The sequence below is a fragment of the Charadrius vociferus genome, unplaced genomic scaffold, assembly GCF_000708025.1.
Source record: "Charadrius vociferus isolate BGI_N301 unplaced genomic scaffold, ASM70802v2 scaffold59, whole genome shotgun sequence".
In the NCBI taxonomy this organism is placed as follows: Eukaryota; Metazoa; Chordata; class Aves; order Charadriiformes; family Charadriidae; genus Charadrius; species Charadrius vociferus.
In genome coordinates this window covers 7,276,156-7,289,096 of record NW_009661371.1, presented here as the reverse complement: position 1 = coordinate 7,289,096, position 12,941 = coordinate 7,276,156, and the positions used below count along the sequence as shown (strand labels likewise).

Sequence of the window (12,941 nt, the reverse complement as noted above, 5' to 3'; positions counted from 1 at the left end):
TATTTTAGCTCACATATAACTTTATAAATATTTCAACTTAGATATAATTAGATAAATTGAACTTGTTTAATTAGTAATGCAATCAGCCGCATGCCTTAGGAAGCCATATCGCATTAAAAATAAAATTATAATGCATGCTAATAAGCAATAAGAAGATTCTTTTAACAAAGAAATCCGTGCTTTTATAATCCATTTATGTCTTATTGTAAGGCTTTATAGCTTTGCCATCACTTTTATTTTACCATTGCCATTGCTCAGAAATTTGCATGTCAGCTGAAATTCAGTGAAGATCTGTCTCGGCTGATTTTGAACCAAAATAGCTGTTTTTAAGATGATGAGTTAGGAGAATGAAATGTTTTTGCTCACATTTCAAATTTTTCTTCAAATTAATTTTCAGATTTGAAGTGGGAACTTGAAAATGTAGTTTTGTCTGAGAAGTATTCCTTTTTCTATGTTTCAAGAAATTTTCTCCAAACTATAAAAACTGTGAAGGCCAGCAATGAGGTACACAAAGGATCTCATGTACATCCAGTGTTGAGTGGCATTCTATGCCTCTGTAGCTTGGGTCTGCTAAAAATGATTAAGAGGTTTGAAACAAGGAGTCTGATGAAGTACTGAAAGTTGGACTATATGGGCGAGAGTTCTGAATAAGAGCCAGAATTTATAGACTTAGTATATGTGTGTATATGTCAGAAAGAGAAATTTCTTTACATTAAGCTTACTTACAAGAAGCTTTTAGTGTATTTTCAAACTGCATCAGTGTTTATAATTTTGGAATAAGCCAAGATCAGAAGAAATAATATAGGTAGGGGTAATATGGTTATATATTTTTACCCCTTTTGTTAATCAGGTTTTCTAAAACACTCTCTAAAGATTTTAAAATATTTTTTTATATTTGAAATGTCTTGTTTTTTACAGAATTTATTGTCTTCAAGGAATATTGAAATATTAATTTGGATGTGAGGTAATATATTATATTTTTTACACAAAAAATGACTAGAAGCATTATTGTTAATATTTTTAATTTACTGTAAATAGTATGTTTCAAGTAGGGCTGTTACAGGGTTTTGTCATTTAGCATTAATTGAGCTTTACATTCTCATTTGGTGATATAAAATGTTTACCTGTTTGCAAAATGTATACAATAAGATGGTGAGGCATATGTATTTTCCCAAACTGAGTAGGTGCCTAAAAATGCAGATGGCTGATTTAAAAAGCAAATAGGTCCTTAGAAGGATTTTCAGAAGCTCCTAAGCATCATGTGTCTCTAAAATCTTTTAAGTATGAAAGCAAAGACAGGTAGGTGCCTAATTTAAATAATCCCAGTAGGCATCTATCTGCATGTTTCTGTGACTTAATATGTTTTCTAGGGTGTCCAAAAAAGATTGAATAGCTAGTTGACCTGATTTCAGACTTTTCTTTTTATGCCAGTGCACTGCAGAGTGCTGAAGAAAACAGGCAAGAGCTATAGAGGTGAACAGGAAGAAAACTGTGCATACGGATTTTCATTTTGTTATGTAAATTGCTTTCTCTAGTTCATAGCTCTGTAAACAACGTATCATCAGTTCTCTTTCAACCACAAAAGATTTTCTTTGCTCAGGGTCTTGGTTCAATAGGCACGTTTCCTTTTGTTCTCTAGTCGAAATGCTAGGTGCATGTCTTTATGGTTAATACTTTTTTAATGTTACTTTCATTTTAAATAGTAGTACTTGTTTGCTGAAAAGCTTTTTACCCAAACTCCTATTGTTTAGGTAGGTAATACGTATGATTAACAGGGTACTGATGGGACAAAAAAGCACCTATAGATCTGGATGACACTTCATAGATAATCTTGCACATTAATTTTTAATTTCTAAAGCTTGAATTAGTTGAAAATGTATCTTGGCATTATGTCTAGCTGGTTTTAGTTTGGCAACTGTGCCTTCTTGGCTGGTTTTTGTAAAGAATTCTAAAATGGCATAATAATTTCAAAGTTAGGTTTACCACATTAGCGTCACTAACTCTGGCCATATTGTCACCTCCATTTTAAGACAACCTAAAGTGACACCACTGCACAAAGAAGCAGTACCAGCTTTTGCCTGGAATTGTCCCCTCATGTCAAGCGGTCCTTTACCTCTGTTGCATGTTCCGTGTCAAGTAATGTTCCATGTTGAACAGGATCTGGAACACAACCTGATGAACACTCACTCTGCCCACCCTGTGCCCATGATTGGTGAGAGGAATCACCAAACTGGTTGAAGCGTATTGTAGTTTCTTACATATTTTATTTTTGGACACTCTCACATCTGAGGCCACAATTTCACATAGCAATTTGCACAAAATACAGTAATAGCAAATTTTGAGCAGGGGAATCTATGTAAGCTTTGTGAAATAGGGATAAAGTGAGAAAATGGGGAATGTGGATAAGCAAAATAGCATGAGATGAAGTTGGAAGCACACAGTACCGAATGCTGGTAATCTGAGATTATCTGTTGAACTGTCAGCGGTATCAGGTTCTAAAAATGGAGAGAAAACAGAGATCTGTATTGATGCATGAATGTGGAGAGATTTCTGCCAATAAGACACATGATGATACTGGAAGAAATATTTTAACACTTCATTCTCTTCTTCAGCATCTATCTTCGTGGTGCTGTAGCAAAGAGCTTTTTTCTCGGAGATCCTGTTGATTGCATCACACAAAAATCTGCTAACCGCCCATTGTTGCTCATCTAGAAACTAGACAGGGACGGAAGAACTGTGAGCTTCTTTGCCAGGAACATGTAAATTTGAGAGGATATTCAAAATTCTCTCACCCATTCTATTTATTTATACTATAACAGCTAGGTTTCTCTGCTTGACCTATGAATGTTCAGTTGGTAGGTAGCAATGCGGGAGGCTGTGGTAAACAACTTGTAGGCTGTGGTGGTAAGATTTTGGAATTCTCCAACTCCTACTGATATCCCCAGTTTCACCTGCACTAGATCACTTGTTCTTCTCTTCTATATGCTAAAAGGTTGGTTAGAGCCTGAGGAGTCAGAAGCAGAGCCTCTTGTTCTCTTCTCTCTCACCGGTTAGTGTAAAAATCATCATCCATGACCACAGTTGGCAATAATAAGAAATAAAAACTCTTAACTTTTTCCATATATGGAAGTATATGTTCAAATTAAGTATTTGTTGCATATGGACTAATAATTATCCGGTGAATCTGAATTTAATTATTCATCAGTGTATTTTTTTCTTAGGATTAGATGGCATGCCCTGTTTAACTTTAAATGCACAGAAAAGTCATGGACTTCTACAGAGCTGTCATTATTGAGATAAGGTACAATTAAAGGTGATAGTTACCTTCCAAAGATGAAACACTTTTTACAGGTGCATAAGTATTAGTTATGGGTTGGCTAAAAAGTAATTTACTAAATGCCCAGCGTTAATTGTGATGGTGTTCAAGAAAACATTTCTGTAAGTGTCATATACCTCAGCACATGAAAATTTCTAAAAGACCTTAGTTCACATTGAATTCACATTTCATCCAATACTCAAAGTTATGTTTATGTGGTAGAAAAGGGTGTGCTGATGTATCTGGCCTAACTTCAGTCTTTCAATATCAAGGGCTTGAAGCACATAATGGACACAGTAAGCATTGGAGATCCAGGTGAATGCCCTGGCAGCTAACTTCTGCTGACTTGTATACTGTAGGTGCCTACCAGATCTGCTTCCACCTGTCCAGTATGTATAAGGTGAAGGAAAGGAGAAATTGGAGGGAGTATCTGCAGACTGCACCTGACAGCACTGTTGCATGAGCTTCTGTTCCTTACTTGCCAGAGAAATAGCGTGTATCTTAATTACTTAGCTTTAGTTAGTTTGTTTAGAAGCCGCTAGATATTCCCGGCAAGACAGAACTACTGTGGAAAAATACGTTATCTTGCCACTGAGGTAGTAGCATTCTCAAAAAGGAACAGAATTAAGTCTGTGAGAAAAAGCAAATTGATAAATATACTTGGGTACATTGGCTGGGAATTGCCAAAGTTAATGTTGCACAAGTACTGTTTGTCTTTATTTTTGGGTAGACATATAATGCAGTCTTAAGTTAATTCTGTTGCCTTTTCTTCCACAGGGCTTTTCTCTCACTTAACACGCAGAATGAACAAACCTCTCTTGTATCTAATCCGTAATTCATTTTTTCTGCACTGTTCAGTACAGTCTTGTGTCTTTTATTATACAGTAGCCACACAGTTAAATTAAATCCCTCATCTGCTTTAATATGTCTTTATTCCCTGTAGATCTTGAGAAGTCTGCAAATAGTAACTAATTTACACTGTCTCATACACAGTACCTCTGTGTGATGAGTGTTGTTTTACAGATAGAAGGTGGTTCTACAGATAGATGGAAGCAAAAAAATTATTTGTGAGATCTGATGTCCAATTAAAGGATTGTTATTTTCATGTTTCACATTGCAAAGCATTCATACATTCAATTACTTTTTGGTTTAGTTTATCTAAAAATATTTAGCATGTTCCCAAATCAGATCTCAAGTTTTCAAGAGCTCAGGAGAGCACAAATACACTCAGTACCAAACAGAATTTTGCTGACCTAAGTTATCTAAGATCCATGGACCAGCATAAGAGTTATTTTCGGTTTCTTTCATGCAGTCTCCCTGGTTCATTCATTACACGTCTTTCAGTCTCTCCAGCAAATGAACAAGATTTATGCAAGCAATAGTCTCTTGACACTGGTTCCTTCTCAGAGCAGGTCTATCCTGTACTTCCTCATTGAATAGTCTTGATGCCATCTGGTCCACCCATTTTCTCAAAGCAAGATAAACTACACAGGTGTCATTCCTGACAGGTTTATCTAATCCTGTTTGTGAAGACAGGGATTAAGATTCAATAAACTTCTCCAACAATTTAATACTTCACTACCCTTATTAATAGAAAGTCTTCCTAGTATCTAATCCAAAACTTTTCTGCATCAATTGAAGCTGATTATTTCTTGTGACATTCGTCATGGTATTCTTTTCAGGTATCTTTCAGATGCCTTTTACTTTTTTGACAGCTGTTACATGAATTCTCTTTTCTCAAGACGGAACTTCCCCACTCCTTGAGCTTCTTTTTCAGTGGCTCTATTTTCTCGGCCTCTGATTATTCCTGTTACTCTTTTTTTAGCCTTTTTCCAATTAATTCCTGTCCTGTTTGAAACCTTGTCACAAAGCTGGACAGGGTGCTCTATTTCAAGCCTGGCCAGAGCTGTGTGGAATTATTTTACCTGTTTTGTAGTTTGCAGTCCTGTTTATATACCCTGGTAGGGTAATGTTTTTAAACATCATTCAATTGTTCATAATGATCACTAGATTTTTATTTTTCCTTTGGAGTGGATGTCTAGCCAGTTGTTCCATAGCTTGTATTTTAAATGGGATTATTATGTCTACCTGACAGTAGAACATAGCAGTTTTCTGTATTGAATTACATTATATTTTTAGCCTATTTCAATACTATGAGTATTTTTATTATATTTCTATCTTCTAAAGTTGTTCAAGCCTCTTTCATGTTTAATAGGATATCTTTTATTTCGTCTTCCAAGCCATTAATGAAAAGACAGAATATTTCCAGGGCTGTGACTTACCCTTGCAAAAGTCCACTCAGTGCATCGTTCCATTTTAACAGTGAGCAGTTGATTGCTACTCCCTCAGGATCACTTGCAACTAGCTTTATACTTATCTCACAATATGAGCACACAAATAGCAATACTTCCCAGTATGACTTACCAGGTTGCAGTGTAAAAGAGTGTGACAAGCCTTGGTAAAATCAAGGTACTTGCAATCTAATATGTCTCTGTTTTCTAGAAGTTCTTCCATAGAATGAAACTAGATCTATTATGAATTGCCTAATAAAACCCTACAGCACTCCATCTCCTTTCTTCTTCTAGGTGCTCAGAAATCAAACTTAAAAGCCATTTTTTCTATAATTTCTGAGATCATCTTTTCCTTCCTTACTTATTTTCTTCATCATTCATTCATTTCCGGTCTAATAGTACGTTTTCCATGCTTTACAATTTCTCAATGGCTGTAAGTTTGTTCAGCCAGTTCAAGTGTTCAAGGATGTAAATATCAAATTCAACGAATTTAAGAATTAGACTGCATAAATATTGTCCAAATATTCTTCCAAATATTCTTTTTCACTCAACATCAAGATTTTTACCTGTCTATATGTGACACTCGTGCTGAAATATTACTCCTTTCTGTACAGGTTTTCTCTGTATTTGAAGTCTTTTGAAAACTTTTCCAAGTCACAGGTTTTGCCAGTGTCCTCCCTGTATATTAATGACATGCCTCCTGTCATTCACACTTGAAAAATTAGGTCAGTTGGTCACAGGAGGATGATTTCTAAAGTTAAACAAGTATATATGGAAATGTATGATATTTACCTGGAACTTGGTTTACAAATACAAGGGAAGTTGGGATTGTTTGGAACTTAATGTAATAAATAAAGTGTATCCTGTCCTTGTATTCATGCCAGTCAAATGCATACAAAAATCATAGGTTTTTTGCTTGTATTTTCCTGTTTACGTTATTGTGCCATGGAAAAGTTAGGTGAGTTTATTCCATGTTGGGGCAAAATCTAGACTCTTTATATATACAATATACAGAGATTCGCTGGCAGCCTTTGACAGGTAGCTACTTGGGAATGGAAGGTGGCAGAGCTTAATGAAATACATTAGTGTCGTTTAATCTGTCCAACTCTCTAACAGTAGTTCTAAGAGGAGAGCTCATGTATATCAAAATAACATACACTGTAGTAGTTGTTCCAGAAATATAACTGTTCGGATCTTTACTGTAATAACAGTAAAGCTGCATGAGTCATGTCTAAAGAAGACATATATTCTTTGATGTTCTTCCCACAGGTTCTAATTGCTTGTCTCTAGTTCACTAAACTACTACTTTGGGCAAATGTTGAAGAATGTTGAGTCCATTTAAGACTGAACAGGTTTTCAAACAGGCAAAATATGAGTAAACAACTTGCATTTTTCTATGGGACACTTGACAGTACAGAAATGAGGAATTTTTCATCCTGAAATGTATTGCTAAGAGACCCTGGCATGGTGCATATTCTTAGTCTATACTGAAATGATTTTTCTTTTAAGCACTGTGCAGCATATTTCTTTGAAGCCAGAAATACCTATAGAATACGTCTTGAAACAAAATGTGTGAAATTTCAAATAGCTGAAGCATCCTTAGAATCAAACATACAAATGAGACATCATGAAACTGCAGTGTAGAAAACTGATATGGTAAGAGGAAAGGGGAATCAAGATCAGAAGATAAAAAGCTAGATATTTTCAGAAGTAAAATGGTATTTTTTCATGCATGTAAGGGATTGTGATGAAAGGTGCACAAGTTGTTTAAATTAGGAATATTGTGAAAACCAACAGATGAGTTTCTTGAAAATTTTATGACATATTTTCCCCATATAGAAACTCACTAATAAAGCCAAATAAATTGAAATTATTTTATTGCTATACGTAACATAATAGTTCATGTATTTTTCTGCTGTTTAAACTATTCAAATGTTTTCCCCACAAAACAGATTATTTCAGCACTGTTCCCAGCACTACTTTTCCTTTATATCACTACTTCTCATAATGTCCTCATATTCTTTATGCTACAGTTTTCTTGTTCTATGGAGTTTTTCAAGTATGTTGCTTGCGCTTCTGCCAGTTTGAGAATAATGTTGAGGGAAGTCTGACCCACCTTTATTTAGCTGAGCTGCCTTTACAGTATCTCAGTGCATTGTTTATTTGGGGAACAAAACCAAGAGGTTTGAGCCAGAGTTATATTCCTGGTGACATTAGCTGCTGATGTGAAATTGTCAGAACAGCCTATCAATTAATTTCTGATTTATGCAAGTACCATGATTTTGTTTTGTATCTGGAGACAAGGAATCTGTCTGTGCTGCCTGCCTGTCCATAAAATGAGTTCAGTGAGTGTGAAATTCTAGCATACCTGTGAGTGGGAGTACTGATTTGGAAGTGTTAATGTGCGGACCTTGCACTCGCTAATTTGGGTATCAGTGCCTCTGGCATGTGGCGGGCATTAAGTTTTTCTTAACATTTAAAAGGGCAATGGTATTTGCAAATAGGAGTGAGTAGACAACTTTAAAGAAAAATAAATCAAAAGGACTAAATTCACAACTCATTACATCAGCTGGAGCAGCTTTGAAGTGTTTACTAGTTTCTTCAGTAACATTCGAGTGAAAATAAAAGCACTGGAGTCTGTAAAAAATAGTCTGTCAAGGAAAAGATTAAAGAAATCTTCAAAAAAGAAAGTATTCCTTTTTTTTGTACTCTTCATATTCTGATTTTCAGTAAAACAAACCTGAAACGGGTTTATATGTCCAATTTTAAATGGTGATCTCATGAAGTTCGGTCACCAACAGGAGTAATCAAAGCCTAAAGCACTGGTATTTGTAGGTTTGACTCCTTAAGATACTAAGATCGTCTCAGATCCTAAAAAAGGGAAGATACCTCTTTTCAAGAGAATTAAATTTGGGTTATGATCCATTCTACTAACTCTGAAGATTGTTTTGAATATTAAAATATGAATTAGGTCATGCACTCTCTGCAAAGAGGTCGGCAGTCATCGTGGCTAATGCTAGCCCTTTCCTGTACAGCCAAGGTAATTGTGCAGGGATACAAAAGGTATTCATTTGTTTGGCAGGCAACATAGGCAGAGCTGGTTGGTTTGCTTCAATTTTCTGGTCCTTTATGAGACACTAGTGATATTTGTATAGCTTTCAATTGGAGCAGATCTGTTGTTCTTTTTTGTTAGAATTAAAAGATTCTTTTAGCCTCATTGTCCTTTAACCATGCCTTTTTGGCAAAAGACAGCATATTCAGAACTGAGCTATAATGATAATTTTATGTAAACACAAAATTGGAGGTATTCTTTTCTCTGTCTTCTGATATGACTTCTTTTTGGTCTTGGCAGTGGTGCAAAAAGGTATTATTTCAGTACAGTGATGCAGTGCAGCTTGTGCTAAGTAGAGAACTGCATGACACTATGACAGGGTTAGAAGTCTGACTGCATGAAAGGTTGATAAAGTTCTGTAAATTCACAGTGCTTATATCTGCATAGTAGTGGAAACCTCAAGCGCAGCCTTTCAGGAGACTCCTTTATTCTTATGTAGCTACAGTGCTCCCACCCCTTACATATTTTTAGGAGAGAGGGAGAACCTTCAACTTTAGGGTTCGCCAGAAACCCTGAAAATGGTATAATGGAATTGCATTAAACTGAAGTTAGATACCCAAATAGAAGATGAGTCAGGGAATATAAGGCACAAATTCTAGTGAGATTGTTCTTCTGAAGTGTTGTAACGCGTAGAAAACACTTCATGTTTTTGTTACTTGAACTGATTTTCTGACTCCTACCCTTTTAATTTCTATGTTCCTGACATCTTCCATCCTTTGTTGAAGGATGAAGTGTTCTTCATAACCATCTTCCTCCTTTCCTTTAGTTTTCTGCTCTATGTAGATGCTTCCCTCCCCCCCTCTTTGTTCTGGTTTGTGTTTTTCCTGATATTACATTGGCAAAACATCCTGCAGAAAGATCTGTTTTGCAGTAAAAGTTCAGCTTTTCAGTAAGAATAATGGTGTTTGCAATAATGTTATTTTCTATGTATGTGGTCTTTAACTATGTTATTTTCGTATGTTTTAAATTTCAATATAGAAAAGGATACTGTCATCTGAAAGGTAGAAATTAAATGATAAATTCTATAATAATTCACTGTTAATCGCTTCCTGTCAATAATGCATATTGTTGCCCTGTTTTTTACTCGTATAATACAAATAAAACCAATGCAGGAAAATTTGTCCTAGCACCTATGTCTGCAAAGATTTAAGCACTTTGTGAAATATTGCCTCAAAATACTTAGAGCTATAATTTTTATTATAAAAGATGTTTATATTAATGATAGTCATTCTCTCTCCTCACAGTGCAAATTAGACTATCAAGCCTGTGTCTCAGGAAAACAAATCTCAGTGAAATGCGAAGGACGTTGCCCTTGCCCTTCCGACAAATCCACAAATACAGGGAGAAATGATAGGAGAGGTGAGTGATGGTAATTTGTATGATATTTTTAACAGCTCATTTCTAAAAGGAAATAAGATTTTGCTTACAGAAGAGTACAGTGATCACAAACGCTGATTATTCTTGAATAAAACCAGCTTTATTTTGTTCAAGGTTATTTTCTTTGCCGTGGGTTTGGAAATTGTGCCTACCCTAAAATGCCACTGTATTTTTCAAATGCAGCTATTGTAGTATGAATTATTGTTGTTCTTTTTTTACTCTTTAATACTCCTCAAGATGCTTATGGCTGCATGTAAGACAAAGAAAAAGTCTTTCCTGGTTCCTCAGTATTTTCAGTTGACTATTCAGGAAAATGAAGTGTGATAGAAAAAAAGTCCTTGTTACTGCTCATATCGTAGGAGCAAGGAGTGGCACTTGAACTATGGAACTATTAATAAAGACTGTCATATAAAAGTGAGTTCTTTGTTTGAAAAGTCTTTGATAGGAATAAATCATCTTCCTTTTGGACTATGCATGAGATTTGGTTGCTGAAAAACGCAGTTTCTTTGCACTGTTTCTTAGCCATTGGTGCAACTAGAGAAAAAAAAAATGTGGCCAAGTATACCTGTATTTCAGTGACTCCCAGGTGACTGAGGAAGGTGGTTGTTAAACAAAACAGGATACCGTCATTGGTGGTCCTGAATAGAGAGCTGTCATAGCATGAGGTTTTAGGCCACCATGTACCTGAATTTGCCAAGAACAGCATGACTGGAGGTCTGCATTTTTGTATTTCTTTGAACTGATCTAGACTGTAGACATGATTTCTCTTCAGACTTATTTAGACTGTAGACTTTAGATTGTATTGTTTTCTTCTTTCTGTATAGTCACACTTTTGATGAGTAAGCTAAAATCTTTATGCACAAATACTCTGAATCCTCATTGGACATACACCAAAATTAGTTTTTGAAGACTTTTTTTTTTCCTGTAGCAACCTTATAAAGATAAAAGAAAGCAGCATTACATTCCTGGGTTATGTTAAAGTTGGTATTTCAATATGGTTTGATGCATTATTCCAAATTTATTGCGCAAGAGAATCTTATCGTTTCCATGATAAGCTGTAGCTACTGCCAAACTATTTTTTTTTCTTATTTTCAAAAGTGAACTAATGTTGTTTTAACAATAAATAGAGATGACCGTTGCAAACATCGAGCTGTGTGCAGGCATATAAGTCAATTGAAAAACTGCTTTAAAGCACTTCTTTAGGTCATATTTTTGGTCTTCTACAGTATCACTGATTGTGTAATTAAATATTAATTGAATATGTGTAATTAAATATTCCCTATGCTATAACCCCTCTGCAAAATGATACAGTCTTGAGGGTTTTTTAAAGCGTTATTTTACAATTTCATGTAGTAACAGTAAATAAATAGATAAATCTGTCATCTGCTCGAGTTGCTAACCTGAATGAAAAACACTGGAAGACCCAGCCTTATATGCTTATTGTGGCCCCTTTGGTAGGACGTATAGTATAGCATACATGCAGTTGCAGTTTTCACTACCAACAATTTCTGCATCTCCAGCATAGATGTGGGGACATTTGCTTAACAGTGGGCATAAAGTGAAATTAAGATAATGAGCCGAGAAGCATCTCTCTGTGAGTAGCCGGCATACAATTCTCCAGTGTTAGTTTTTTCCTATGGTACCATTGCCCTCAGTTTTTACCAAAACAAAATTAGCATTTTCTCTGCTGGAAGCTGTTTCCACCTGATGCAGTTATTTTTGTCTTTGTGTGTGTTCTTTCAAGCACATTCTATTTTTGGTACTTCTGTACTTAAACACTGAAAACAATCTATAGACAAATTTTATTGGCTTCAACAAAATGGAATTGTTTTTAATTAGGAATGAACTCTTCTTGAAGATTTATACTGCCAAGGGATCAAGATTACTTGTGCTTAGTTATGTAAACGAGAAAGAAAAAAGATGCTATATGAGTACGGGAATTAACACTAATCCTGTCTTGACAGATTGTCAGGGCAAGCGAAATACATGGCTTTTCCAACTGCTACATTTTACTGCAACATTGAAATTTGAATATAATTTCTTTACAAGGCCAAAGGCCAGGAGACATGAGAAATATGAAAAGTGAGCTGTGTATCATCACTGCAATTTCAGCCATTATTATAACAGAATACAAAATTTCTTATAACTTTCATTATTAGAACATTTTGTAAGAATACAATTATTTTCTTTAAACGGGACTCCATTAAGTGTTCTAAGCTGTATACACACATTAGTTGCTTAGAAATTTGACGAAGCCGAAGAGGCAAAGTAAGATTAATGCTCCAGATTCAGCAATAAATGAAGTGAGGATTTCCTAAAATACACCCTCTGTCTAAGACAATTTTTCATTTTTTCAGATTGACAAATTCTACTGAAATTTTGGTGTATCTAGGGAGCAAAGTATGTCTATGAACTTTCCCAAAATAGTCTTGGTGTGGAACTCCACACTCCTTTGGGAAGCAAAATTAAACCAGCATTCAGAAAAAAATATTTGCCTCTTCAAATGTATGTGAACCTAATCATGAGATCATAGGAAACTCTTAGTTGCAAGTGAACTCTGAAGTTTATCTAATCCACCTCTCTGATGAATGCATGAGGCAGTTGCGGGCATCCTGGGGTTTGTGGGGAAAAAAAAAAAAAAAGGCTTGTTTTAGTGATACATTCAATAACATTGAACCTGACAGATGTGCAGGGGCTGTTAGATTGAATCCAAAAATGAAAGGGCTAAGAACTTGAGCTAGAACTAGATGTATAAGTTGGTAATAAAATAAACAAGCGAAAAAAGGACACAATAAAATAAAAATCTTTGTCATATTTTTGTTATGGTTTTAGTTTAGGGAAAGCT

At 35.3% G+C, this 12,941-nt stretch overlaps 1 protein-coding gene across 1 annotated transcript in view; it reads left to right on the top strand.

Annotated features, from left to right (window-relative positions):
• Nucleotides 1-12,941, top strand: part of SPOCK3 (sparc/osteonectin, cwcv and kazal-like domains proteoglycan (testican) 3) — a 138,378-nt gene that overhangs the window by 64,593 nt on the left and 60,844 nt on the right. Inside the window, exon 4 of the mRNA XM_009893732.1 lies at nucleotides 9,964-10,078. Within this exon, the coding sequence (XP_009892034.1) occupies nucleotides 9,964-10,078 (115 nt within the window). The remainder of the gene's footprint in view (nucleotides 1-9,963; nucleotides 10,079-12,941) is intronic.